The following is a 27,267-nucleotide window of genomic DNA, read 5'->3' as shown; positions in this document are numbered from 1 at the left end:
CTGGGGGTGAGGTGGAGAGAGTGCAGTGCAGGGCGAGTGAGGAAGAGAGTTTTTGATAAAGATAGCAACCCCGCCTCCAGGACGAGGCTCAGGTCTATCATACCGGAGGAGGGAGTAGCCCGGGAGAGATACTATGGAATCTGAGACATCATAAAGGAGGAAAGTTTCTGTTAAGCAGATCACGTCTGGTTTGACAGAAGCAACCTGTATGGAGAGATCAGTTAAGTTTGAACGAAGGCCCCGGATGTTTGAGGTCCATACCGTTAATGAAGAGGAAGGGGGAGCATCAGATACAGAACAGGGGGGAGGAGGGGTAGGGTAAGATGTGGAAGAGGTGGAAGAGATAGGGAGAGCTGTTGAAGGTGTGTCAGAGATTTCAGAATAGCTCGGAGAAAGGGAAGGATGGGGCGGACAAAAGGTTTGATGGTGATTGGGTGAGCCACAATGAGGTGTTATTTGAGGAGGGGGAAGAGCGAGGCAGAAGGTTGGGGGAGATGGAGGTGAGAGTTTGAAGGGGGAAGAAGCGGGGAGGACGCTTTGAGGAGGGGGAGTGAGAGGGGGGAAATTGAGAAGCAATGAGGGTGGGGAGATTTGAAGGGGAGGGGTGAGGGGGGAGTTTGGGAGGGAAGGGACAAGGGGAGGGATTTGAGAGGGATGGGATATGGGGGAGATTTGGAGGGGAGGGGTGAGGCAGGAGTCTAGGAGGGGAGGGGCGAGGGGGCGTCTTGGCGGGGAGGGGTGAGGGGGTAGTTTAGGAGGGAGGGGGCAAGGGGGGAGATTTGAAAGGGATGGGTGATGGGGAAGATTTGGAGGGGAGGGGTGATGGGGAAGATTTGGAGGGGAGGGGTTATGGGGAAGATTTGGAGGGGAGGGGTGAGATTGGATTTTTGAAAGTGTACGATTTATGGGAAACGAACATTTATTGCAAAATGAGTTTCTTGTGACCTTCGAGTTAAAAATACGTTTAAGGACGCTGGATGGAGGATGGAGTGCAGGAGAGTTTAGGGAATGTAGAAAAAAGGCACTATAGGAGATGGATATTTTTTTTGGGATGAATTGATTTGGTGAGCAAGTCGAAAGCAGCCTTTTAAAGAAGAAGAAGAAAAAGGTGTTATAAAATATGACGGAATACATAACTTGAGGGGAAAGTGTAAACATTGAAGGTTAATGAGTGAAAACTATCTGGGGAAATGGGGGAGAAACACGTGGTCGAAGAACGAACGAACGAATAAGAATGAATAAACGAATGAGAACAGAGAAGGAAATGTTTTTTTTTTTTGTTTGTTTTTTTTTGAGTTGAGATTTACACAAGGAAGTAGGCGATGGGTGAAAAGCCTGGGAATACAGAGAACGAAAGTTATTGGATCACAAACGATGGACCGCTGAGAGAAAAACAAAGCCTCAAGGTTGTACAGTGCACACTGTACAAGGCCTCAAGACACGACACGGCAAACAGACGATCAATTTATGAAAGATAAACACCGAGAAACAACCAAAGTTGCACACAATAACTTCACACACCGAAAGATAAATACAGTTTCGACAAAATACAATTGTGAACAGACTTAACTTCGAAAAACGTGGAGACCGTGTGGAGCTTCGAAAATCCCTCCCACCGTCCCACCGTTTGACAGTATGCTGTAATGTAAAGTGTTAAGTCACTGATACGGTTCCGAGGGCAGGTCTGTGGCATAGTGGATAACTGTAAATGTATACATGCTGTGATTACTTGTGTACATATAGTCATTTCATTGTTTTCTCACCCTGTGGATAATTGTTTCCCTGCCACTGTAAATATGTGCATTTTTGTTACTGCCACCAAAAGCCATTTCCTCAAGAAACTGTGTCCTGATTTATTCTGGCCGTTGTAATGGTGGCGTAAAACTGCTGAGGTGTTTGGCCCAGCTTGGATTCGTTATCCAAGTTAAATCAAAGAGGCAATCTCTTTGCCTCACTAAACTCTCCGGCAAGGTAAACCAACCTTGGGCACGAAGATCCGGCCAGAGTTGAGAGATGCAAAGAGTGTCCATGGTCTCTTAAAGACACGCTGTCCTCTCGGAGTTATCCAGAGGCGACGTCCCCAACACAATATGTATACAGTACTGTATAGCTATATACGCATCTGCTACATTATAGATAGAACATGTAGAATAGCCTTCCAGTAGATGTAGTAGAAGCAGATAGCTTGCTGCAATTAGAAAACAAGACCGGACTCTAACAGCGGCATAGCCGGGCTTGTAAAATATTATAAACCACAAACACACATGATTAGCTTTTTAAACAGTCACTAATGCTGTTCATAACATTAAACAAAGAAATTTGGAGGAATCCAGACATCCATGAGGTAAGTTTTACTTACAGAACTGAGCGAAGATTTACTGTAATCTATATATACCCCACAAGGGTTGGGTAAATAACATGACCCCTCCTGTCGGGCCTGTAAGAACTGTGTTGTTGGAAGATCCGTAACGCCGATGCTTTCGATATTTGATGGTCATTTTAACAATCGGTTTGTTTGTGTTTCACACTGAATGAAGAACGTAAAGGTAGAGCGATAGTGACATATGACAGGTTCGACAATATGTTCAGCATGAACGAAATTGGAATCAAAATGGCGGTGTGTGGAGAGTCAGCCGCCGTACCGCCGTAATGACATCAAACGTAATCACATCAGCCTGTCATGTGACCAGATCCTCAGCTCTGATTCGTATACATTTGAGGGTACATACATACATACATACATATGGACGGACAAACACTGTTCTAGACGGCTTTGCCCGATGGGCTACACCATAAAAATATCCCTGGGTAGGCAATACCCCTGGGTTCCCACCTGGTAGAATAAAGCAGTATACTCCACCGACTAAAGGTATTGTAAACAGTAAAGGAAACAGGCAAACCACTCTTCTACCCCTCCGCCCCCCCCCCCCCCACTCCACCACCCCAGTAGACCCCAATAGGGGCCGATGTTCTTTTTATGCCGTGAACAAACTTTGGTACAACACGGGTGATTAAGGTTGTGGTCAGGTTTCTTCAGAATTGTGTGTGTAGTTTTTGAGAAGAAAGCAAATACCTATTTTGGGGGACAACCCCCCAGTAGACCATTTTTTAATTTATTTTTTTGTATACAAGATCGAGGCTCGTGAAAGAGCTGACATTAATCACACAAAAAATCAAACAGACACATAAGACATATAAGGGTAGCAATAGACAAGATGGGGAGGAAGGGGGAAGCACACAAGCACAACATTTGAGAGCAGGGACATCGGGAGATCTGTGGGAGGGAGAGGATTTGGAGGGAGGAGGCGTGGGAAGGGGAGGGGGGGGGGGGCGGGTAGAGTGGGAGAAGTATAAAACACATGGACACTGCAAGGACTTCCAGGAAAGAAGTTGATATTTCAAAAAAGTGGATCTGGGGTGAATTAACAGGGGTAGAAAAGATCAAGGTTTTGGATGGGGGAAGATAAGGGTGAACAGCTGTTTTAAAGACCTGGAGGGAGGAGCGGGATTGAAGAGAGTGAGGGAGTTTATTCCAGAGGTGGGAGAAAAGAGGAATGAAAGCGTGAAGGTGAGCAGAGAGTCTTGATTTTGGCAGTTTAACCATAAGAGGGTTGCTGGCAGATCTTGTGCAACCTGTAGGAATATTTGGGGGACAGAGCACAGACAGAGCTGGGGGAGCAAGGAGTCGGTGGAGAGTCGGTGGAAGACAGAAAGACCACCAACCTGCCTGTGGCGAGTGAGTGAAAGGCCCTCGGAGTTAGCTTCATCACGGGAGATTCCAATGATTCTGAAAGCTTTGGTTTCAACAGCGTGAAGACGAGCTAGGTGTGAGGCAGGAGCACCGCATTCAGTGTGAAACACAAACAAACCGATTGTTAAAATGACCATCAAATATGTATAAAAAAGTTTAAAAAAAAACAAGTACAGATACATTCAAAGTACACCGCCCCCATGCCAAATAATTAAATATCCTGCAGCGCAGCATTGCCGGGGCACCCCTGGCGCCCGGCAATACGGCAGTGCAGTTCACAGAGACTGCATTGGGAGGGACAAGTGCACAATAATTGATTGATTAATTGCATAATTAAAATCAATAAAATGTTATCATAAAATATTTTCTTAATCAATTGGCTAATGGCATAACTAAACCACTAGTGCTTCATCCGAAGATGTATCTTTTAGAAATTTAATTGTATGTCATTAATAAAGAAATTAAATAATTAATTGATTAATCAATAAATAATTCATCGATTAAATGATTAATCAATAAATCAAAAATATTCTTTATAGCCACATCACCTGGTCACCGTCATGTCCAAATATTAGCTTCCTAGCTCAGAAGGTGCCTGAGATATTGCCCAGATGAGAAAGAAAATAAATAAATGATTAATAATGAAAAGAAATAAGTAATAATCACAAACAAATGAAATAGTTAATCAATTGGCTAATGGAATACATAAACCACCACCATTTCATCCAAATCTGTAATTTAAAAAAATGTAATTAATTAAGTCATTCATCGAATAATTAAATAATTAATCGATTAATTAATTAATCAATAAATCAAAATACCCTGTACAGCCAGATCACTTGGTCATTGGCTTGTCCAAATATCAGCTTCCTAGGTCAAAATGTGCCTGAGATATTGCCCAGATGAAAAAGAAAATAAATAAATAATTAATAATGAAAATAAATAAATAATAATCATTAAAAAAACAAAAACAATTCGCTAAGAGAACACATAAACCACCACCATTTCATCAGAATCTGTAACTTTAAAAAAAAAAAATTCGTCATTAATCGAATAATTAAATAATTAATCTATTAATTGATTAATTGATTAATCAATAAATCCCCAAAAAAAATATATCCTTTGCAGCCAAATCACTTGGTCATTGGCATGTCCAAATATCAGCTTCCGAGCTCAAAAGGTGCCTGAGATAATGGCCAGAAGAGAAAGGAAATGTATAAGTACTTAATTAATCGCTAATAATTAAATAACTCATCAATTAATTGATTAATCAGAAAACAAAAAATACAGTTTTGACAAAGTACTTGCTCACTATTGTGCCGAAATTTAAGCTTCCTAGCTCAAAGGATGGCTGAGATATCGCCCAGACAACCAAGCAAGAAAGAAAGCAAGAAAACAACCAGAGTGAAAACTGAGTTCTCCCTTTCAGCGTGCGTCACTGCCGAGCCCCCTTCGGTGCCCCGCAATGACGTTTTGCAGCGCCTGGAGATGGCACAGGAAAGGTGATTCAGGGGCTGAGGGGGTTCTGTGTGCAAAAAAGGGCCCCGAGGTTACCCACCTAATTTGGTGAGAGGACCATGTGGGACATCATATTAGCGAGGGTAGACTGTCTGAAACTCGACAATAAGTGAGAAATTCATGGTTTTGTGTAAAATCCAAAAAGTCAAAAAGGCCCTGAAAATTTGGGGGAGGGCAAATTAATTATGACCTGGAGCCACAGATAATCAGCATAACGTAGCAAGTTGTACCTCAAAATGAAGCTTGTAATGTCAGCTACAAGATGCAATATGAATGAATCTGATTGGTCGATTATTGAGGTCACCAGAGGTCGAACTATGACGTCAGGAGGGGGGTGCCCAAAATTCACGACCTTGAGAACTAATGACCCGGTTTGGAAAAGTTATAATTCAGATAAAAACGTTTTATTAACCATTTTGAGAAGGGCACATATCAGCAAAGTAAAAAAAAAAAAAAATTCAGTAAAATCCTACAAATTGACCCTTTGGTGGCTGTTTGAAATTTGGACAAAAATCTCAAATAGGCAAAAAATGGCATCCATGACACAGAAAACAGAAGTTCATATCCAGTTTTTTTTTAAGTGGTTTAAAATAATATGTAATGTTTTCGACTAGAGAAAAAATGAATTTTGATGGGTTAAGCCATATATTTAAGACCTGGCTGACGGATTATAAAGTCAATTATATTGTTCGGTGCAGCTAGAAATTTGAAGTATTGTTCTTGTTGAAATACAGTATAAAGTTTTGAGTCAAAAATAGCAATTTCCTAAACTTCTTTTCAGGCAAACCAAGTTTTTTTTAGTACAACAGGATTTATTTTTTATTGGAATTGAAATGTATCAGGCACCGGTAATGCCCATTGGGTAATCCCCATTGGGTTTACTGATTTGGGAATCCCCCCAACAGAAGTTACATGAACAACATGGAATGAGCCCTGTATACTGATCGATCATCCTACATTTCTCACATTTCCTGTATCAGAGAAAGAATATATCAGCTTCAGGGACATCATCACCTACATAATGACAAAAGAGAACCCAGCCCATGTTCCACTTGGTACAGAAAAGAATCTCCATAATATCTTGACTCGAGAGACTGCAACAGACAATATCCGAAAGAGCCTTCTAGGCATTGAAGAACATTCTGTCAGGCAGTATGTAACCTCCCGCGAGGAACGGTTTGTCAGTAAGGAGAAGTCTCTTTTTGATACAATCCATAGGACTAACTTGCAGACATTCAAAAACCTGAAATCTGGGGAAAAGTCCATTGAAACAAAAGCCAAAGATCAGAAAAAGGAGCTTGCAGACACACAGAAAATATTTGACATAGCTCGAGTGCGCAATTATGATATACACCATCTCCTGCAGTATGACCTGGTAGATTCTTCTTACCTGTTTGATGACGCTGATCTGATGAAAAAGCCCACCAAGAGTGACCTCTGCCATGAACTCGAGAAAAGCTTAAATGATGGGGAAAACGAGTCATTTGCCTCAATTAGTGGGAGGGAGGGAGGCAAGACAGCTTCCTTGGTTGATGTAATGGCATGGTTGCGACGGCATGGTTGCGACGAATGTTCCTACCTTCTGCAGGAACATTTGCTGACCTGTGCAGCAAATTTGTTGAGATGGTACAACGTATGTGTCCAAATGCTGAGCAGATCGACTACATATTTGATACTTACGTGCAAGGATCTGTTAAAGACAGTGAAAGAGTCAGGAGATGCTGTTGTGCTCCAATTGATATGTCATCTGAGTGAAGAGACAAAGTTACCTGTTTGTAAGGATGCTTTCTGGGCATCATCGGATAATAAACTAGAGGTACAGAAGCTTCTAAAACAATTTATCCTGAAGAACATCGAGGCTGGTAGAGATATTATAGTCGGTGGAACAGGTATTGAAGGCGAGACAGTTATTGAGCCCTGCATGGGTAGTTTCAACAGCAATGCTCCAGTTCCATTGCCTGATTTGGACATTGACATAGAGGAGGCTGATGTTAGACTTCTTCCACATGCTATGCATGCTGTAGGTTCTGGAGCAACCAGACTGGTTGTCCTTTCAAATGACACTGACATTCTTGTGCTTGTATTACACTTCTGGAGAATTGTAAAATCACATGGATTACAGGAAATTTGGATGAGAGCTGGAGTGGGTGACACTACTAGGTACATCCCAGTCCACACACTTGGCAACAGACTAGGAGCAAATCTGTGTAAAATTCTCCCAGCAGTTCATCAACTGACTGGTTGTGATAGCACGAGCAAGTTCGGAACCAAACCAGCTGGCCTGAAAGTAAATCCAGCAAAATACCTGAAGGATTTTGGGAATGACCCAGACAACATTGACTTTGGCATGGTGGAAGAGTATCTGGTTCAGGTCGACAAACCAGGAGCGTCATTCAAAACCATGGACGATCTACGATATTATCTCGACCACCACAGCAAAAAGACCATCATCAATTTACCTCCAACAAGTCGAGCAACAAGGGGACACATTCTCAGGGCTTTCTATGGAACCTTCCTTCAACTTCATTGTCTGAATGGTCGTCACCTTGATGCAAGGAACTTTGGTTTATATTATGAAGACGTTCTTATGAAAGCATGCAAGAATCAAAAGATCCTTCCTGACGATTTCCCCACCACCTGCAAATGTGCGTCCTGTGCAACAAAAGCGCTGTCCTTTCCGACAAAGCGGTGACCCATGTTGTTCATGCTGCAGTTGCCAGATTTATCAAAAGTGCAAAAATCCTTTTGCATGAGATGGACTAATAATTGTAAGACGTACCCTACATAATGCTTCTATGTCTGGACTGAGAATGGAATTGGAAGGCCTTGTCAGTAGCTTATAACACAAATTCTAATTAAAAACTGAACTGATAAGGTGTAAACGATATTTTTACCAACTACCCAGTCTCGGGGTCTTCAACAGTTTTTAAATGCAAAAAAAACATGATTGCCTTCAGCTGACCTATAACTGAGCGCTACAAGTGACTGCAAAGTCTCATATCACAGCAAATCTGCAAACCTCTTCACATGATGATGTTTAATATGCCTTAAAGTGTATTTGTTTGGATTAGGCCATATGTGCAACCCCGCTTTACATGTTTTAAGATGTTTAAGTATTTATGTTTAAGTGTCGTCATTTTTGCATATTTGAGATTTTTGTCCAAATTTCAAACAGCCACCAAAGGGTCAATTTGCAAGATTTTGCTGAAATTCTTTTTTTTAAGCTTTGCTGATATGTGCCCTTCTCAAAATGATTAATAAAACGTTTTTATCTGAATTATAACTTTTCCAAACCGGGTCATTAGTTCTCAAGGTCGTGAATTTTGGGCACCCCCCTCCTGACGTCATAGTTTGACCTCTGGTGACCGCAATAATCGACCAATCAGATTCATTCATATTTCATCTTGTAGCTGACATTACAAGCTTCATTTTGAGGTACAACTTGCTATGTCATGCTGATTAATCTGTGGCTCCAGGTCATAATGAATTTGCCCTACCCCAAATTTTCAGGGCCTTTTTGACTTTTCGGATTTTACGCAAAACCATGAATTTCTCACTTATTGCCGAGTTTCAGACAGTCTACCTTCGCTAATATGATGTCCCACATGGTCCTCTCACCAAATTAGGTGGGTAACCTCGGGGCCCTTTTTTGCACACGGAACCCCCTCAGCCACAGGACTAAAGTGCGGTGTACAAAAAAAAGTACATTCAGTGGTGAATAGCCAATGGTTGGAGCGGACGCTCGGGAGTGCAGGAGGTTCGAACCCCGACCGACTCATACCAAAAACTTTAAAATAGTACTTCCTGATTCCTTGCTTGATGCTCATCATTTACATCAAAACGACAGAGCACGGATAAATAATCCGAAGTTGCAAATACTCGCACAGGTTTGAACCCATAAAGCGAGCCGTGTATGCAAATGTGCATAAACTGACGTCAACCCAAACAACGAATCACGACCGTTCTTACAATGAAATACCCGATAACTTATGAAAGGTTGCTTCTAATTGGTGGAGAAAAGACGATGACAAAAAACATTTCTGGCCTCCTAACCGGTAAATCCAGCACTTTATGGGTTAATGGGTCTCAACTCTCACGGACTCTTCTTCCTTGAAACGTAACATGTATTACATTATGTAAAGTTAAAGTGCACGGTGGTTCATGATCATAATAAACGATGATTTGCTGATTCTAAAATTAATACTTTTTTGCAACACAAAAACCTCTCCAATTGGAAACGAATTAACGAAATTATGGGGAAAAAAATCCACAACAAGCGTATCGCGTATACCGAGGAATGAACCGTTAAACGCAGAGCTCATCCGGGTTATATGTCGTCGGCACTTACTGTCTTTGGGCGAGTCCATACTTTATAAATAAAGAGGAGCGGGAGGTCACTTTTCATGACAAATCTGGAAATGTTTATTTTATTTAAAAAAAATTTTTTAAATGTAACACCAATAATTTAAAACATTATATATTTGCTTACTTGCATGAATGTATTTTCAATTAGTTTCAACTTTGGACATTTCTAATGATATATATATATCACCCCTCAAAATGGACTGCGTTTGGTTTGGCCCAAGAGGTTTGACAATGAAAACTCCACCCCTTTGTGTGCTGCCCCGCCTCTTTACCCACTAATCAGTGCTTATGTTCGCTGTGGTGTCTTTCATGGTTCGTGGCCTGAATTTTTTTCGTTTGTTACCGTTACCTGGTTTTCCACGGTAGCAGCCGAACCACAAGTAGAATCTCTGAGACTCCAAGACCAAGAGTCATAAGCCCGCGTTTTCTCGGAGGTGGGTATTTTACCTCTATCGTCTCCCCTCGCTCAAGTCAAGTGGATTTGAACCGGCGGAAGAGCACTCTGGGTGAAGCTGATATTGATAAATGGACGAGATACGTGTGTGTGTGTGTGTGTGTGTGTGTGTGTGTGTGTGTGTGTGTGTGTGTGTGTGTGTGTGTGTGTGTGTGTGTGTGTGTGTGTGTGTGTGTATATATGTGTATATATGTGTATTATATGTGTGTGTGTATGTATACGTGTGTGTGTATGTATACGTGTGTGTGTATGTATACGCGTGTGTGTATGTATACGCGTGTGTGTATGTATACGTGTGTGTGTATGTATACGTGTGTGTGTATGTGTACGTGTATGTATACGTGTGTGTATGTATACGTGTGTGTATGTATACGTGTGTGTATGTATACGTGTGTGTATGTATACGTGTGTGTATGTATACGTGTGTGTATGTATACGTGTGTGTATGTACACGTGTGTGTGTATGTATACGTGTGTGTGTATGTATACGTGTGTGTGTGTATGTATACGTGTGTGTGTGTGTATGTATACGTGTGTGTGTGTATGTATACGTGTGTGTGTGTGTATGTATACGTGTGTGTGTGTGTATGTATACGTGTGTGTGTGTGTATGTATACGTGTGTGTGTGTGTATGTATGTATACGTGTGTGTGTGTGTATGTATACATGTGTGTGTGTGTATGTATACCTGTGTGTGTATGTATAACTATACGTGTGTGTGTGTGTGTGTGTGTGTGTGTGTGTGTGTGTGTGTGTGTGTGTGTGTGTGTGTGTGTGTGTGTGTGTGTGTGTGTGTGTGTGTGTGTGTGTTGGTTGGTTTGATTGTGTGCATGTTGGTGTATATGTGTAGGGTGCCTGTGAATGCGTGTGTTCTCATGTGTATGTTCAGTTTTATGCATCTCACTTTCATTTCAAGTATTGAGAGAGCCACAGGGTACAAAATGCAGGAGCATAACAAACATAACGCAACATGCCGGAGCATAGAACTTTGATGATATTTTTATTTGTAATAGCATTTATGACTTTAAAATGTGGACTTCCAGTGCCCTCCAGAAGTATTGGAACAATGAAGTGAAATTTATTATTTTTATATACTCAAGAAATCTGGATTTGAGATAAAAAGAAGTGGTTTTCTGAGATAAGTGTACAGATGGTCAGCTTTTATTTATCAGTACTTGTATGCACATGTAGAAAAGATGATGGTTTTTGGATGGGGGAAGATATGAAAAGGTGGTGAACAGATGTTTTGAAGACGGAGGGAGGAATGTGATTGAAGAGAGTGTGGGAGATTGTTCCAGAGGTGGGGAAAAAGAGAAATGGAAGAGTGAAGGTGAGCGGAGTCTTGATTTTGGGAGTTTCACCAGAAGAGGATCTGGCAGAACTTGTGTGTCCTGCAGGAATATTTGTGGGACAGAACACAGACAGAGCAGGGGGAGCTAGACCTGAGTGGAGTCGGTAGAAGACAGAAAGACCACCAACCTGCCTGCTGTTAGTGAGTCTAAGGCCCTCATAATCAGCTTCATCATGGGAGATACCAATGAATCTAAAAGTCTTGGTTTCTACAGCGTGAAGTCGAGCTAGGTGTGAGGCAGGAGCACCGGCCCAAAGGGGAGAGCAGTATTCCAATGAGCTGCGGATGAAAGCCTTGTATGTGGTGAGGAGCTCAGGTGTGCCAAGGAAGGACTTTGCACGACGGAGGATGCCCAGTCAGTGACTGGCTTTGGAGACCAGCTTGGAAATGTGGTTTTCCCAGGAAAGATCATGGTGACAGTGAGACCCAAAAGCTTGAATGACAGAACTTCTTCAAGAGGATTCTTGAGAAAGTTAATTGGAGGGTTTTCCAGACAGTCTTTTTGGAGAGAAAAGTGAGAGTGTGATATTTGTCAGGATTGAAAGACATGTTCCACCTGTTTGACGATCTTGTAGTTTTATCCAGGTCTACAGAGCAAAGAGGCTAACCTTTAGGTTAGCTAACCTGAAGAGGCTAACTAACCTAACCTAAGGCTAACCCCCGCTCTAGCGGGGAAAATGGCCTTAAAACGATCATTCATTCATTCATTCATTCATTCACAGAGCAAAGAGGCTGCTGCCTGCCAATTTGAGGGATGAGATGGAGTGGAAGAGAGTGGATTCATTCGCAAAGACAGAGGATTTTTCAGAGAGTCGGAGAGATCATTGATGAAGATTAGAAAAAGCACAGGGCACAGAACACTGCCTTGAGGAACTCTAACCTGGACAGGAAGAGCAGATGGGAGAATTCCATTTAGAGCCACACGTTTACTACGACAGGAGAGGAGGTCCGCAAGCCATGCATGGAGATTTCCATGGATAGTTTGGTGAGCAGCACAGGGTGCCAGACCGTATCGAAGGCACAAGATATATCAAGGGAGACAGCTCTGATTACCTGTTTGGTGTTAAGGACTCCATTCCTTGTTGAGACAGCAGAAGCAGCATGTCCAGAGTAGAGTGACCTGGTCTGGATCCAAATTGATGATCAGAGATCAAGCCATTGGAGAAGAGGAAGGATTTAATATCAGAAGCGATGACAGATTCCATGACTTTGCTGATGATTGAGAGCAGGCTGATTGGTCTGTATTTGCAAGGATCTGCTTTTGCATCTTTTTGTGTAAAGCATTGTGTGTAATTTATTATTTGGTTACATATCGCTTGCATGCCATAACTGTATCGAGCCTGTAACCCAATGACATCATCAAACTCTTGGTATCTTCCTTTGAGATGCTTTTCCAAGCATTTACTGCAGCCATTTTCAGTTGTCGTTTGTTTTTGGGGGTTTCTGACCTTTGTCGTCTCTTCTGAAAGTGAAATGGATGCTCCATTGGATTTAAATCAGGAGATTGACTTGGCCAGTCTAAAACCTTCCACGTTTTCCCCTGATGACCTCCTTGGTTGTGTTAGCAGTGTGTTTTGGGTTATTGTCTTGCTGCATGGTGAAGTGTGCCGCACAAGGAGTTTGGAGGGATTTCCTTGTACATCGGCAGACAAAATGTTTCTATACATTTCCGAATTCATTCTGCTGCTGCCATCATTAGTTACATCATCAATAAAGTTGAATGAGCCAATTCCAGAGGCAGCCATGCAAGCCCAAACCATGATATGCAGTGATACAGCTTATGTGATACATGATATGCAAGCTCCATCATGCTTCACAGATGAGGTAGAATGCTTTGGATCATGTGCAGTTCCTTCCTTTTTCCACACGCTCCCCTTTCCATCACTTTGGTAAAGTTTTATCTTGGTCTCATCTGTCCATAAAACGTTGTTCCAGAACTCTCCTGGCGCACATTCTACTTCTTGGCAAATTCTAATCTGGCCTTTCTATTTTTGGTGCTGATGATAGGTTTGCATCTTGTGGTGTAGCCTTTGTAATTCTGCTGTAAAAGTCTTCTGCAAACGGTAGATTATGATACTTTCACCCCTGCACTCTAGGTTGTTGGTGATGTCACTGACAGTTGTTTTATGGTTTTTCTTCACAGCTCTGATTATTTTTCTGTCATCAACTTCAGTTGTTTTTCTTGACCGACCTGGCCGTTGTCTATTGTTAAGTAAACTAGTGGTTTATTTTCTTTCTTTTTCAAGATATTCCAAATTGTTGTATTTGCTCTGCCCAATTTTTGTGCTATGGTTCTAATTTAATTGTTCTATTATTTCAGCTTATATTATAAGGCTAACCCTCGCTCTAGCAGGGAAAATGGCCTTAAAATGCATGTTGTGTTGTTGTTGTTGTATTATTATTTCAGCTTTCACATTGCTTGCTTTTCTTTCATAGACAGTTTTCTGGTCTTCATGTTGGTTTATGCCTACTGACTCCAAAGGCAGACTCCCAGGGAAAAAGCAAAAGCAAAAGCTAAAACCAAGACTAGACATTCATAGCCCTTTTACGTGTGAACAATTAATGCAACAAGAAACACCTGAGCAACAAGAAACACCTGTCAGTCTTTGTTCCAATACTTGTGCTTTCCTAAAATGGGGTGACTAAAGATAAAAAGTGCTATCGTTCTACAATGGTAAACCATATATACATTAAAAATACCAAGAAATATAATCTGACCTGTACTTTTGCCTTGTATTCATCTTTTAATCTCAAATTCAAATTTCTTGAGTATATAGCAATAATTACAAATTTGACTTCACTGTTCTAATACTTATGGAGGGCACTGCATGTGAGTCTGCCTTTTGACTTGATCACTAGTTGGTCATGCTCTTGCATTTCCTCTTTTGTGATTATGGCTATATCTAATAGATATCTTCCTTTCTTCTCCGCAGGTCTTGCCACCTTAACTGCAGAACGTTGCCTGTGACTGCAAGTATAGATTTGATAGTGTTGAGAGAGATTACTGTGGTTTAGGCCTGAGTTTCAGAGTTTGACATTGATGCATTTAAAGCTCTCCACTATCAGGGTTTGAGAAAGAAAAACAAGAGTTTGCGTTTCAGTATGACAATGTTGTCTTGCATTTATCAGTATGACAATGTTGTCTTGCATCTATCAGTATGACAATGTTGTCTTGCAGTTTGCAGTTGGGGGACAGATTTTTGGATTTTTTTCTGCTGCGATGTTTTTCGTTCAGGCATATAGCGGGAGATAATTAGTGTTTGAACCCCGATAACATTGCACAACACATCAGTATTTATGAAGAAAAACGCAAGTGGAAAGGCTCAGGCGTTTGATAGAGTGAAGTGTAGTCTAAGGTTTTAAGGTATCGTTTAATGTTCAATAACAGCGTATAAAGATGCTGTCGTAATTACTGTGGCGACAAAGCATTTGGGGGTTTCACACAATTTGTAGAGTGAGGGAGAGGGGGATTACCGAAGGAGGAGAATCAGTGTTCAGGTTGGAGGCGGTGAGAGATTGGGCGGCGAATTCTTTCCAAGCTTTCCAAGAGGTGTTTGAACAACAAAGGAGGAGGGAACCGCTCACCCTGGCAGGGAATGAACGATGGGTTTTGAGGTGGGACGATTTGAAGGTGGCGTTGACGAAGAGCTCATCTGCCCCATTTGCAGTGGAGTTCTTGAGGATCCTTTACAGGTGACTAATGGGTTGGGGGGGACTAGTTTGTGTTTTGTAATCAGCCTTCGTTCTTTTTCACTGATAAGTTGTAAGACAGAGTGTAAACACGTCATGTTTATTGATTTTATTATTACGTCCACCACCAAAGGTGGATGGAGGATATGTTTTCACCCCTGTGGGTTTGGTTGTTTGCCTGTTTGCCTGTTTGCCTGTCTGTGAAGTTGTGGATGGATTTGGACGACATTTTGTGGAGAAATTGGTTGTGTGACAAGGACAAAATGCTTAGATTTTGGTGAATATCCGGATCTGGATCTGATTTTTTTTTAACTGGTTCATCATAATTCAGACATGGGGCAAAAAAGATATATAGAAGGATATCTCAAAAAGTTGTGGACGGATTTGGACGAAACTTGATGGACAGGTTGGGTGTGTGACGAGGACAAATCGATTCGATTTTGGTAAAGATCTGAATCTGGATACGAGAAGTTTTAAAGTTTTTAATTGATTTATTCACCATTGACTGATAGGGCCAAAAACTAAATATAGCACGATATTTCAAAAAGTTGTGGACGGATTATGACAAAACTTGATGAATGAGTTGGGTAGGTGACGAGAACAAGCCGATGAGATGTTGATTCAGGTCTGGACCCATATCCGACCTATCAGTGGGATAAAAAACGTAAGCTGTTCATCCTGGCGGAGGTTTGCACTCTACCGAGTGCTCTTCTAGTTTGCAAATGGGAATGCGTAAAAACAAGAGTAAAGATGGGCAGATGTGTTGAGGCTTCTTCACCTGGTATAATCATTGCGTAGTTCTCGACTCGTTCTATTTCCTCTGCTAAATAATTCCTTCATATGTTTTGGATAGGTACTGTGTCTGAAGTAGAGGATAGACTCTGTGGTTTTCTGTTTGCTACATGTTTCTTTGCAAGAAAAGGTACACTGTTGAAACAAGGATTTCATTCAATGCAAATGCTTTTACTGTCATGCCTTGTTTGAGATAATCATTGGAGCCAAGAAGCTACTAACATGTCGACAGCTGACAAACCTGTGGGCTGACAGGATGGCTCAGAGGTGGTGTAACTTGCCTTTGAGCTTTCTTGTCTGGATTGATTCCCAACCCAACTTTAAGCTGTCACTGGAGATTTGAAGGCAGGGCGTTCCATTGATGATTTGCCATCCCTCGGAGGGTTGTTAAGCTGGCTGTTCTCTCTGCTAGTATTCGCTCGAGGACGCTAAATATTCATGGTGTCTTTTACAAGAGTAGGCCATTGTGTGCAAGCACATTGACCAAATTCCACCTTCCTACCCTGACTCCTGCTGAGACGAGCAATGTCAAGCGATCCAGTGTATGTACAGTACTCTCTGCTTCGAGAATACTAAAACAGATCCAATGCTCTGGAAAGATGATGGACATTTGGTTGTTGTTTCGAATCTTGTGTTTTGACACTTTTAGTTGGAAAAAAAGAATTGTTTCTGAGGTTCTTGTTCAAAAGCTGTCAAGCTGGCAATAGTTGGACAGCAAGTTGATTTGTATCATGTTTGCTTGTTGTAATGAAGAATTCATTTGTTAATGAAAGTCTCCATAATTTGGCCTCCACTAACCTGCTACAGTGATCTGGTCTGGTTGTACTCTTGCTAATTGCATATAAAGGCACCCAGGAAGTGTTGCACTGCATGTATTTAAACGAGAAAAAGCGTTGTTGCAAGATGCTTCATGCTTGTGTCACGAAAGTGTTTCCTATTCCATTTGGTTGTCTGGTGATGCTGGCTTACCTATGGTCTCAATATCCAACTTTATTGGGTGTTTAGAAAATTCAATTTTCTTCTTCAATTCTGGGAGTGTGCGTGCGTGTGCGCGTGCACAAGTGGGCCATCCCATGAAGAACGGTTATTTATATTTCAGTAAAGCATCAAGAAGATTGTTGTTAGTGAAGATTAATTCACAAATTCATGTTTTATTTGAACCTACTCATGATTATCCAACATGCTGTAGATCTAGCCATGTGTGAAGTGGGCACTAGGGTTCAAGGTCTAGACTGGCCAAACGTGCATGTGCAGTCCGAGCTCCACCCCTATCCTGGCTGTGGTAGTGACGCACCTCTGTCCAGGCCATTGTGAGATGAGAGGTGGGCATATGATACCGAGGTTGCTGAAGTTGCCTTATTTCATGTATTAATGTCAATTTGATTAAGAATTGAAAGTTTTTATTGATAATGATGATAATGTGGTACAGTAAATTACGGGGAGATTGGCCCATGGGTTTGAAAACATATAAGGAGCAAACAAACAAAACTGACTTGTGTGTATGTATGTAATAGAAAAAGTACCCGTTGCTTTGCTGACGGATATAATCCAAAGATAACGTGTACTTCACAAACATCCTGCTCTATTCACTCTATAATTTGCACGAGGTCATCTCCCATCTGCTTGGAAGCCAGCTAACATCACCTTCATCAACGATCCTTGCTGCTGATATATATATATATATATATATATATATATATATATATATATAACTGTGAGAAATAGTAGAAACTCCACAGTACGAGCAGGGCGTCTCATTTGCATTGAATAAATAATCGGGAGATTGAATAAGACGCGGACGTAGCTTCAGGGCTTCGATCTTTAATTCGACAAGCTTTCGACCAACAAAGGTCTTCTTCTGAGTCTACAAAAACAGCAGGCATGTATATCAGTCAAGTGTGTATGGTGATGTGTGTGAGATGTGTGATGTGAGTAAAAAATTGCATACAGAAGGGAGAGCCACGCCAAAGTTCACTCACCGGCCCCAAGTTCAACGGAAGTGAAGCGCAGCTTACAGTTACGGTTTGCGTTACATTTCCGGTGCACGTGTATATACAAATATAGGGATACATACATACATAAACATACAAGCATATATTCATATGCCATTTATATTCATATAATATATTTATATATTTATATAAATGACATACAAAGGTAGAATGAATGAATGGGTGAATGAATGAATGAATGAATGAATGAATGAATGAATGAATGGGTTACGGTTAACAATTTGATTGGGTTGATGTAGGAACATGCTTTAATCATCAAAATTTATGCCATGAGGGATTTTTGTCCGAAGTTTATGTATCCAAAAGGACTCACGTTTCAGAATCGTGGTGTGTGATCGATTTGTGATTGATTCAATGGCAGAGATCTGAATGTCATTTATAGAGTGATCCGGTTGATTGAAGTGTATCGTGTAAGGTAGAGATTTGCCCTGACTGGTGTGGAAGTTATTGATTTCTGACCGGGTGTTATTAAATCGTGTGTAGAGTGTATTCTCAGTTTTTCCAACATATTGTTTGTTGCACTTTTGGCAAGTGATTAGGTATATGACCCATGTAGATTTGCAGTTCATATAGGAGGTGATGGGGAATTTTTGTCCAGTGCTAGAACTACAAAATTTGTTTCCTTCTAGTAAATGCTTGTGAATAATACATTTTTTTGCTGTGCATTTATAGAAGCCAGGGATCCTAGTTTCTTTGTTGTGGGGCTGTGGGTGCTTTGCTTTTACCAAGAGGTCCCTGAGTGTCCGACCACGTCGAAATGATGTCAGTGGAGGTTGAGGAAATGTGGTGCCGAGTGTTTCTGATTGATGGAGGAGAGGAAGGGCCTTATTCAGAATACTTGGCAATTGGGATGAGGTAGCAGAGTAGGTGGTTACCAGTGGGACACGGTTAGTTGCAGGTTTGGGTTTGTAAGTCAGAAGGTCTGCTCTCGGTATGCGTTTTGCTCGGGTTATTGCTTCTTTCACAGAGTGAGGGTCATAGTTTCTTGCAATGAAGTGTGTTTCTAATTGGCAGAGAGAAGTTTCTTCTGCCATTTTTGTTGAGCAAATGCGTCTTACTCTGAGTGCTTGACTGTATGGTATGCTTGCAATTGTATGTTTAGGATGAGATGAAGAAGGGAGAAGGTAAGAGTGAGTGTCTGTTGGTTTGGTGTATAGTTCTGTTTCGAGTCTGTTATTTTGAAGCGTGAGTGATGTGTCTAGAAAGTGAACTTCGGACTGTGAGCTGTCGAATGTGAACTTGATGGTCGGATGAATCAAATTTAATTCATTTTGGAATTGGGTGAGACTACGGGGGGATTTTGACCAGATGAACTGGATGTCATCAATATAACGTACCCAGGATTTTTCCAAGATTCCGTGATGAGGTTGTGCATTGATCTTGGCCTCTATCATTCCCATGAAGATGTTAGCGTACGATGGTGCAACAGGGGTACCCATAGCGGTACCTTGAGTTTGAATGTAATGTCGTCCGTTGAATTGGAAATTATTCAGTTTGAGTGTCAGTTCTAATAGGCGCATAAGGTCTTGAGTAGGTGGTATTGGGACTTGTCGTGTATCGAGGGCTTTGCGGCATGCAGACAGGCCTTCTGAATGTGGAATATTAGTGTAGAGGGATGTAACATCTGCTGTGACCAAAATGGTTTGGGAGTTGAAAGGTGAGTATATTCTGTTCAATCCTTGGATGTGGGTCAGAAAACTGGTTGTGTCCTTGAGGTATGAGGAGAGCTTCAACACGAGAGGACGTAAATGACAGTCAACAAATTTTGATATTATTGCAAATATTGCAAACAATAACCAGGTAACTCCAACCACCACTCCCAACCACTTCTCTCCAACCACTTCTGACCAACCACTACAACCACTTCCAACCACCTCTCCACCACTTCAACCACTCCATCTCCAACCACTCCAACCACTTCCAACCACTTCTCAAACCACTTCTGACCAACTTCAGCATAAACACAAAAATCGACATTATCGTAAAAAACAATACACAAACCGCAGACATCATTACATTCAGAACCGTTCCTCCATGGAAATGAACACAGCTGAGGTTGAAAATAGTCAAACCAACAACAATAGAACTTCTACTGCAACCAAACTTGTAGATCTACCTAAACTCGGGATCATCAATCTTTCCAATCATTCCCTCAGTGAGGCGGAAATAAACCTGCTCTCTAAGGGTTTAAAATTTTGCCCAATCGCTCCACAAATAGACCAATTACAATTGAAAGAAGATTTAAAAGATTTCTGTAGGCGAATGACATTAAAGGCACACTTTGCTAAAGTACACCCAGCACCATCAACGCCACAACAAACACCAACAACCACGCATACAATCACATACACCGATACTAATACACCACAACTCACTTTACCTAAACCAAAAAGCACCTGGACACCACGTGTTGACAATCCATATCTACATGTCTATATGGAACAAGTGAGCAATGAAATTGAAAAGGTGGCACAAAAATATAATTCTTCCAGACATAAGGACAATCTTACAAAGGCAGAGCGACGAGCACTTCACAATCTCCAAAATAATGAAAAGATAGTCATAAAGCCAGCAGATAAAGGTACTGCCATTGTCATTATGTCGACTGCCGATTACGTTGCAGAAGGTAATCGTCAACTACATAGTGATACTTACAAAGGGCTCCCATCCGACCCTACCCTTCTACATCTTGAAGAGGTTAAACAGGTAGTAGATTCTATTCAGGTGGATAAAACCATCAAATCTCGCTTGGTTCCGAAAGATCCTCATTGCCCTAACCTTTATTTTCTCCCTAAAGTACACAAGGTAAACAATCCAGGTAGACCAATCATATCTGGCTGCACATGTCCAACTGTTCTAATATCAAAATTTGTTGACTGTCATTTACGTCCTCTCGTGTTGAAGCTCTCCTCATACCTCAAGGACACAACCAGTTTTCTGACCCACATCCAAGGATTGAACAGAATATACTCACCTTTCAACTCCCAAACCATTTTGGTCACAGCAGATGTTACATCCCTCTACACTAATATTCCACATTCAGAAGGCCTGTCTGCATGCCGCAAAGCCCTCGATACACGACAAGTCCCAATACCACCTACTCAAGACCTTATGCGCCTATTAGAACTGACACTCAAACTGAATAATTTCCAATTCAACGGACGACATTACATTCAAACTCAAGGTACCGCTATGGGTACCCCTGTTGCACCATCGTACGCTAACATCTTCATGGGAATGATAGAGGCCAAGATCAATGCACAACCTCATCATGGAATCTTGGAAAAATCCTGGGTACGTTATATTGATGACATCCAGTTCATCTGGTCAAAATCCCCCCGTAGTCTCACCCAATTCCAAAATGAATTAAATTTGATTCATCCGACCATCAAGTTCACATTCGACAGCTCACAGTCCGAAGTTCACTTTCTAGACACATCACTCACGCTTCAAAATAACAGACTCGAAACAGAACTATACACCAAACCAACAGACACTCACTCTTACCTTCTCCCTTCTTCATCTCATCCTAAACATACAATTGCAAGCATACCATACAGTCAAGCACTCAGAGTAAGACGCATTTGCTCAACAAAAATGGCAGAAGAAACTTCTCTCTGCCAATTAGAAACACACTTCATTGCAAGAAACTATGACCCTCACTCTGTGAAAGAAGCAATAACCCGAGCAAAACGCATACCGAGAGCAGACCTTCTGACTTACAAACCCAAACCTGCAACTAACCGTGTCCCACTGGTAACCACCTACTCTGCTACCTCATCCCAATTGCCAAGTATTCTGAATAAGGCCCTTCCTCTCCTCCATCAATCAGAAACACTCGGCACCACATTTCCTCAACCTCCACTGACATCATTTCGACGTGGTCGGACACTCAGGGACCTCTTGGTAAAAGCAAAGCACCCACAGCCCCACAACAAAGAAACTAGGATCCCTGGCTTCTATAAATGCACAGCAAAAAAATGTATTATTCACAAGCATTTACTAGAAGGAAACAAATTTTGTAGTTCTAGCACTGGACAAAAATTCCCCATCACCTCCTATATGAACTGCAAATCTACATGGGTCATATACCTAATCACTTGCCAAAAGTGCAACAAACAATATGTTGGAAAAACTGAGAATACACTCTACACACGATTTAATAACACCCGGTCAGAAATCAATAACTTCCACACCAGTCAGGGCAAATCTCTACCTTACACGATACACTTCAATCAACCGGATCACTCTATAAATGACATTCAGATCTCTGCCATTGAATCAATCACAAATCGATCACACACCACGATTCTGAAACGTGAGTCCTTTTGGATACATAAACTTCGGACAAAAATCCCTCATGGCATAAATTTTGATGATTAAAGCATGTTCCTACATCAACCCAATCAAATTGTTAACCGTAACCCATTCATTCATTCATTCATTCATTCATTCATTCATTCATTCACCCATTCATTCATTCTACCTTTGTATGTCATTTATATAAATATATAAATATATTATATGAATATAAATGGCATATGAATATATGCTTGTATGTTTATGTATGTATGTATCCCTATATTTGTATATACACGTGCACCGGAAATGTAACGCAAACCGTAACTGTAAGCTGCGCTTCACTTCCGTTGAACTTGGGGCCGGTGAGTGAACTTTGGCGTGGCTCTCCCTTCTGTATGCAATTTTTTACTCACATCACACATCTCACACACATCACCATACACACTTGACTGATATACATGCCTGCTGTTTTTGTAGACTCAGAAGAAGACCTTTGTTGGTCGAAAGCTTGTCGAATTAAAGATCGAAGCCCTGAAGCTACGTCCGCGTCTTATTCAATCTCCCGATTATATATATATATATATATATATATATTTATATATATATATATATATATATATATATATATGCATTTACAGTCGTGGCCAAAAATATTGGCACTCTTGCACTTTTTTCAAATAATGAATCATTTCTTCCAGAAAATTGTTGAAATAAAAAAACATTTTGGTATCCACATATGTATTTCTTTGGTTTGCAGTGGAACAAATCAAAAAAGCTGATAACAATTACTAAATCTTAACTTATTCCACACAGAAATCCTAAAATGGCCCGGACAAAAAAAATTGGCACCATTTAGAAGTTGTGAGAAATAATTAGATTTCAAGCAGGTGATTCTCCTTTACTTTGGAATTGAACTCACCGAGGGTGAGTTGCAGGTGCCTGCAATATAAAATTACTCATTCAACCAGTTTGATTAGAGAAAGGAATCTTTCTGCTGTTTTGGGTTACTGTGTGTACTGCAATGAGTATGGAGAAAAGAAAGAAAACTCGAGAATTGTCTGAGGAGGTCAGACACAAGATTGTTGCCAAGCATGGACAATCTCAAGGCTACAAGTCCATCTCCAGATACCTTGATGTTCTTGTGTCCACTGTATGGAACGTTATCAGGAAGTTTAAGGCCTATGGCACTGTAGCCAACCTCCCTGGACATGGCCGTAAGAGAAAACTTGATCAAAGATAGCAGCGAAGGATTGCTTGAATGGTTGAGAAAGCACCTCGATCAACTGCCAAACAGATTCAAGCTGACCTTCGGACACAACCTACGACAGTTTCAACTCGCACCATCCGTCGCCAACTCGATGAAAGGGGTTCTATGGTAGGAGATACACTGCTGAGAGAGAGACGTAAGGAAACCAAAGAGAGAAACCAAAGGCTGCTATAAAGTGTGTATTGGGAGTTTGGGCAGGCATTGATACTACCATGAAAAACGGGTTATCTGCTATATATACATATACTTGTACATATACATATACATATACATATACATATACATATAATAATAATAATAATAATGCATTTATTTTATATAGCGCTTTTCAGGAAGCCCAAAGAGGCTTTGACAGAGTGCAAAACATAATGCATAGCAAAACATAAAAACAATTGCAAAAAAAGAAGAATCAATAGGGAAATATTCAAAGCACAAAGGAGGGAGAAGGAGAGGAGATAGTCAGGGGTTAGATGCTGTGGGTTAAATGTTGAATGCAGTGTTGAACAGGTGGGTCTTGAGTGATGTTTTGAATGTGGTGAGTGAGGAGGAGTCTCTGATGGTGTGAGGTAGCGAGTTCCAGAGGGTGGGAGCAGCGATGGAGAAGGCCCTGTCCCCCCAGGATCTAAATTTGGTCCGGATGGGGGGGGGGTCAGGAGGTTGGTACCAGCAGAGCGGAGGTTGCGGGTGGGAGTGTGTCTGGAGAGGAGGTCAGCCAGGTAGGATGGGGCCAGGTTATGGAGGGCTTTGTAGGTCAAGAGGAGGATTTTGTACTGGATTCTCTGGGAGATGGGGAGCCAGTGAAGCTTGTAAAGGACGGGGGTGATGTGGTCACGGGTCCGGGAATGGGTGAGTAGACGGGCAGCGGAGTTCTGAATGTATTGGAGTTTATTGGTGATTGTTGAGGGTGAACCATAAAGGAGGCTATTGCAGTAGTCCAGACGGGAAGTGATGAAGGCGTGGATGAGGGTTTCTGCAGCCACGGAGGAGAGGGATGGACGGAGACGGGCGATGTTTTTCAGGTGAAAGAAGGCTGTCTTTGTGATCTGTTTAGTGTATTTGTCGAAGGAGAGGGTTTGGTCAAAGATGATGCCAAGATTCCGGATGTGAGGGGAGGTGGATACTGGGAAACCGTCGATGTTGAGGGCAAAGTTATGGGTGGACTTGGTGAGCGTTTTTGGGCCAATGATGATTATTTCAGATTTATCACAGTTAAGTTTGAGGAAGTTGATTTGAAGCCAGGATTTTATTTCAGTGATGCAGTTTGTCAGGATAGAGTGGGTGGCGGTGGAGATGGACTTGGTGGAGATGAAAAGCTGGATGTCATCGGCGAAGCAGTGGAATTGGAGACCATGACGGCGGATTAAGTGACCGAGGGGGGACAGGTAAAGGATGAAGAGGAGGGGGCCAAGAACTGAACCTTGGGGGAGGGGAGCAGTAGGGGATTTGCAGTTATTGATGGAGATGAACTGACGTCTGTCAGAGAGGTATGATTTAATCCAAGAGAGGGCAGTGCCGGTAATGTTAAAGGTGGTTTCAAGTCGGGTGAGGAGGATGGTGTGATCGATGGTGTCAAAGGCGGCGCTGAGGTCGAGGAGGATGAGAATGTTGAGGTTGCCAGCGTCAGAGGAGAGGAGAAGGTCGTTGGTGATTTTGAGGAGAGCAGTTTCAGTACTGTGGTTGGAGCGGAATCCGTATTGGAATGTTTCATACAGGTTATTGGCAGAGAGGTGATGTTTGAGTTGAGTGGCTACAGCGCGTTCCAAAACCTTTGACAGAAAGGGTAGGTTGGAGATGGGTCTGAAGTTATTTAGGGTGTCAGGGTTTAGTCCAGGTTTTTTCAGAATGGGGGTAACAGCAGCAATTTTGAGGGATGGTGGGACGATGCCTGTAGACAGGGAGGAGTTTATTGTTGCAATGATAAGTGGAGAGAGAGCAGGAAGGGAGGCCTTGACAAAGCTGGAGGGGATGGGGTCAAGAGTGCAGGTGGCAGTTTTCATTCCGATGAGGAGTTCAGAGAGGTCAGTAGGGGAGACTGGGGAGAATTGAGACAGGGGATGGCAGGATAAGGGGGGGCAGGTGGTTTGAGGGGGAGCGGGTGCGGCGGTGGTCAAGCTGTTGTAGATGTTTTCAATTTTGCGTTGGAAGAATGAAAGGAAGGAGATGCAGTTGTCTATTGTGAATGACTGGGTGGTGGTTTTCAGGGGGCTGAGGAGTTTGTTTATTGTAGAGAAGAGTGCTTTTGGGTTTCCGGAGCCAGAGTGGATAATTTGAGAGTAGTAGGCGGAGCGGGCGCGGGAGAGGGCATCTTTATAGTGTTGTATGTGGTCCTTGTAGGCCTGGGAGTGAACTGTGAGACCTGTTTTATTGCGGAGTCTTTCAAGTTGGCGAGCACGAGTTTTCATCAGGCGGAGTTCAGGGGTAAACCAGGGAGCAGAATGGGTGAAAGAAACTGTTTTGGTTTTTATAGGCGCAAGTTGGTCAAGGCAGGAGGAGAGACTGTGGTTGTAGTAGTCAGTGAGGTCAGAAGGGGTGTGGAGGTCAACGAAGGGAGAAGTGGACATTTTTTCAGAGAGGGTCGATGAGAATGAGGTAGGTGAAAGAGCGTTTAGCTTACGGAAGTTGATAGTGCGATAATGCCTTGGTGCTGGGGTGGGGATGTTGATGGTCAGAGTGATGGCTAGGTGGTCAGAGAGAGTGAGGTCGGAGCCAGAGAGATGGTGCAAAATTAGTCCAGTAGAGCAGACAAGGTCCAAAATGTGACCACGGTTATGGGTAGGAAAGTTGACATGTTGAGTGAGGTTAAAGCAGGTGAGTAAATCAGTGAAGTCAGTGGTTAGCGTGGAGTCAGTGGAGTCCATGTGGATATTGAAATCACCAAGGAGGAGGATTGAGGGGGAGAGGGAACATAGCTGGGTCAGAAAGTAGGAGAAGTCAGACAGGAATGATGGGTGTGGTTTGGGAGGGCGGTAGACAACAGCCATGACTGACTGTGTGTGACCAGAGAGTTTAAAAGCCAGGTGTTCAAATGATGGAGCAGATGAGATGGAGATGAGGTTGGTCTTGATGTCTTGTCGGTGAATAACGGCAATTCCACCACCTCGGCCCTCCGAGCGTGGTTTATTGATGTAAGATTTTACCTTTTTTTCCCCCCGTGAGCCCGTTACGTTTGTGCACGCATTCGGACATGACGTGTGCGTGCGTACGTGCCGTGTGCGTACCTTGCGTCTACGTCGTCACGTTTTCTTCGCTCGTCGTTGCTGTGATGGTTTTGTCGCGGACTTAACAACGCGTCGCATGTGCGTTATTCTATTCTCGGCTATTTTAACGTGCATCAAAGGCGAAGCATGCCGAGGGGGAGGGAGGTAAAATGTTTTGCAACACCCCTTAAATATACACACGAAAAATCTGCCATGCTATTTAAAAAAAAAAACGTGATTCTGATATTCTGCACTCATTTTATCTACCTTCACGATGCATAAACATCCTGTACTAGTGATGCTGGGAAAAGTAAGTGGGTCATTTTGCCTCATGAAGCAGTGTTTTTCCAGAGGTCCGCTTTGGATGGTTTTGCCATTGTTTAATTTGGCATTCTCATTAACCTGCACAGCTGTTCTGGTAATGGTGACAGAATTGGGCCCATCTTTAGATGCATGGTTTTACCTGCAATGTTGCAGGTCTACAAGAGCTCCACATGGTAGCTGTTGTTGTTCTCATTGGGGGTCGATTTTTTTAATTTTTAAATTTATTTATTTATATATGTGTACCC

General features: G+C 42.1%; 1 protein-coding gene across 2 annotated transcripts in view; it reads left to right on the top strand.

The window, feature by feature from the left end:
* Positions 1-9,886: 9,886 nt before the first annotated feature.
* RNF41 (ring finger protein 41) overlaps positions 9,887-27,267 on the top strand; it is a 130,946-nt gene continuing 113,565 nt past the window's right edge. Inside the window, exons 1-2 of one of the 2 annotated variants that reach the window (XM_068128738.2) lie at positions 9,887-10,068; positions 14,372-15,131. In XM_068128738.2, coding sequence (XP_067984839.1) covers positions 15,042-15,131 — 90 coding nt within the window. In that variant the 5' untranslated portion in view covers positions 9,887-10,068; positions 14,372-15,041. The remainder of the gene's footprint in view (positions 10,069-14,371; positions 15,132-27,267) is intronic. The other variant, XM_068128748.2, reaches the window with a different exon arrangement.

Source organism: Myxine glutinosa, chromosome 1 (genome assembly GCF_964187855.1).
Source record: "Myxine glutinosa chromosome 1, kmMyxGlut1.1, whole genome shotgun sequence".
NCBI lineage: Eukaryota > Metazoa > Chordata > Myxini > Myxiniformes > Myxinidae > Myxine > Myxine glutinosa.
Note: the sequence above shows the minus strand (reverse complement) of the source record. Positions and strands in the feature narration are given on the sequence as shown.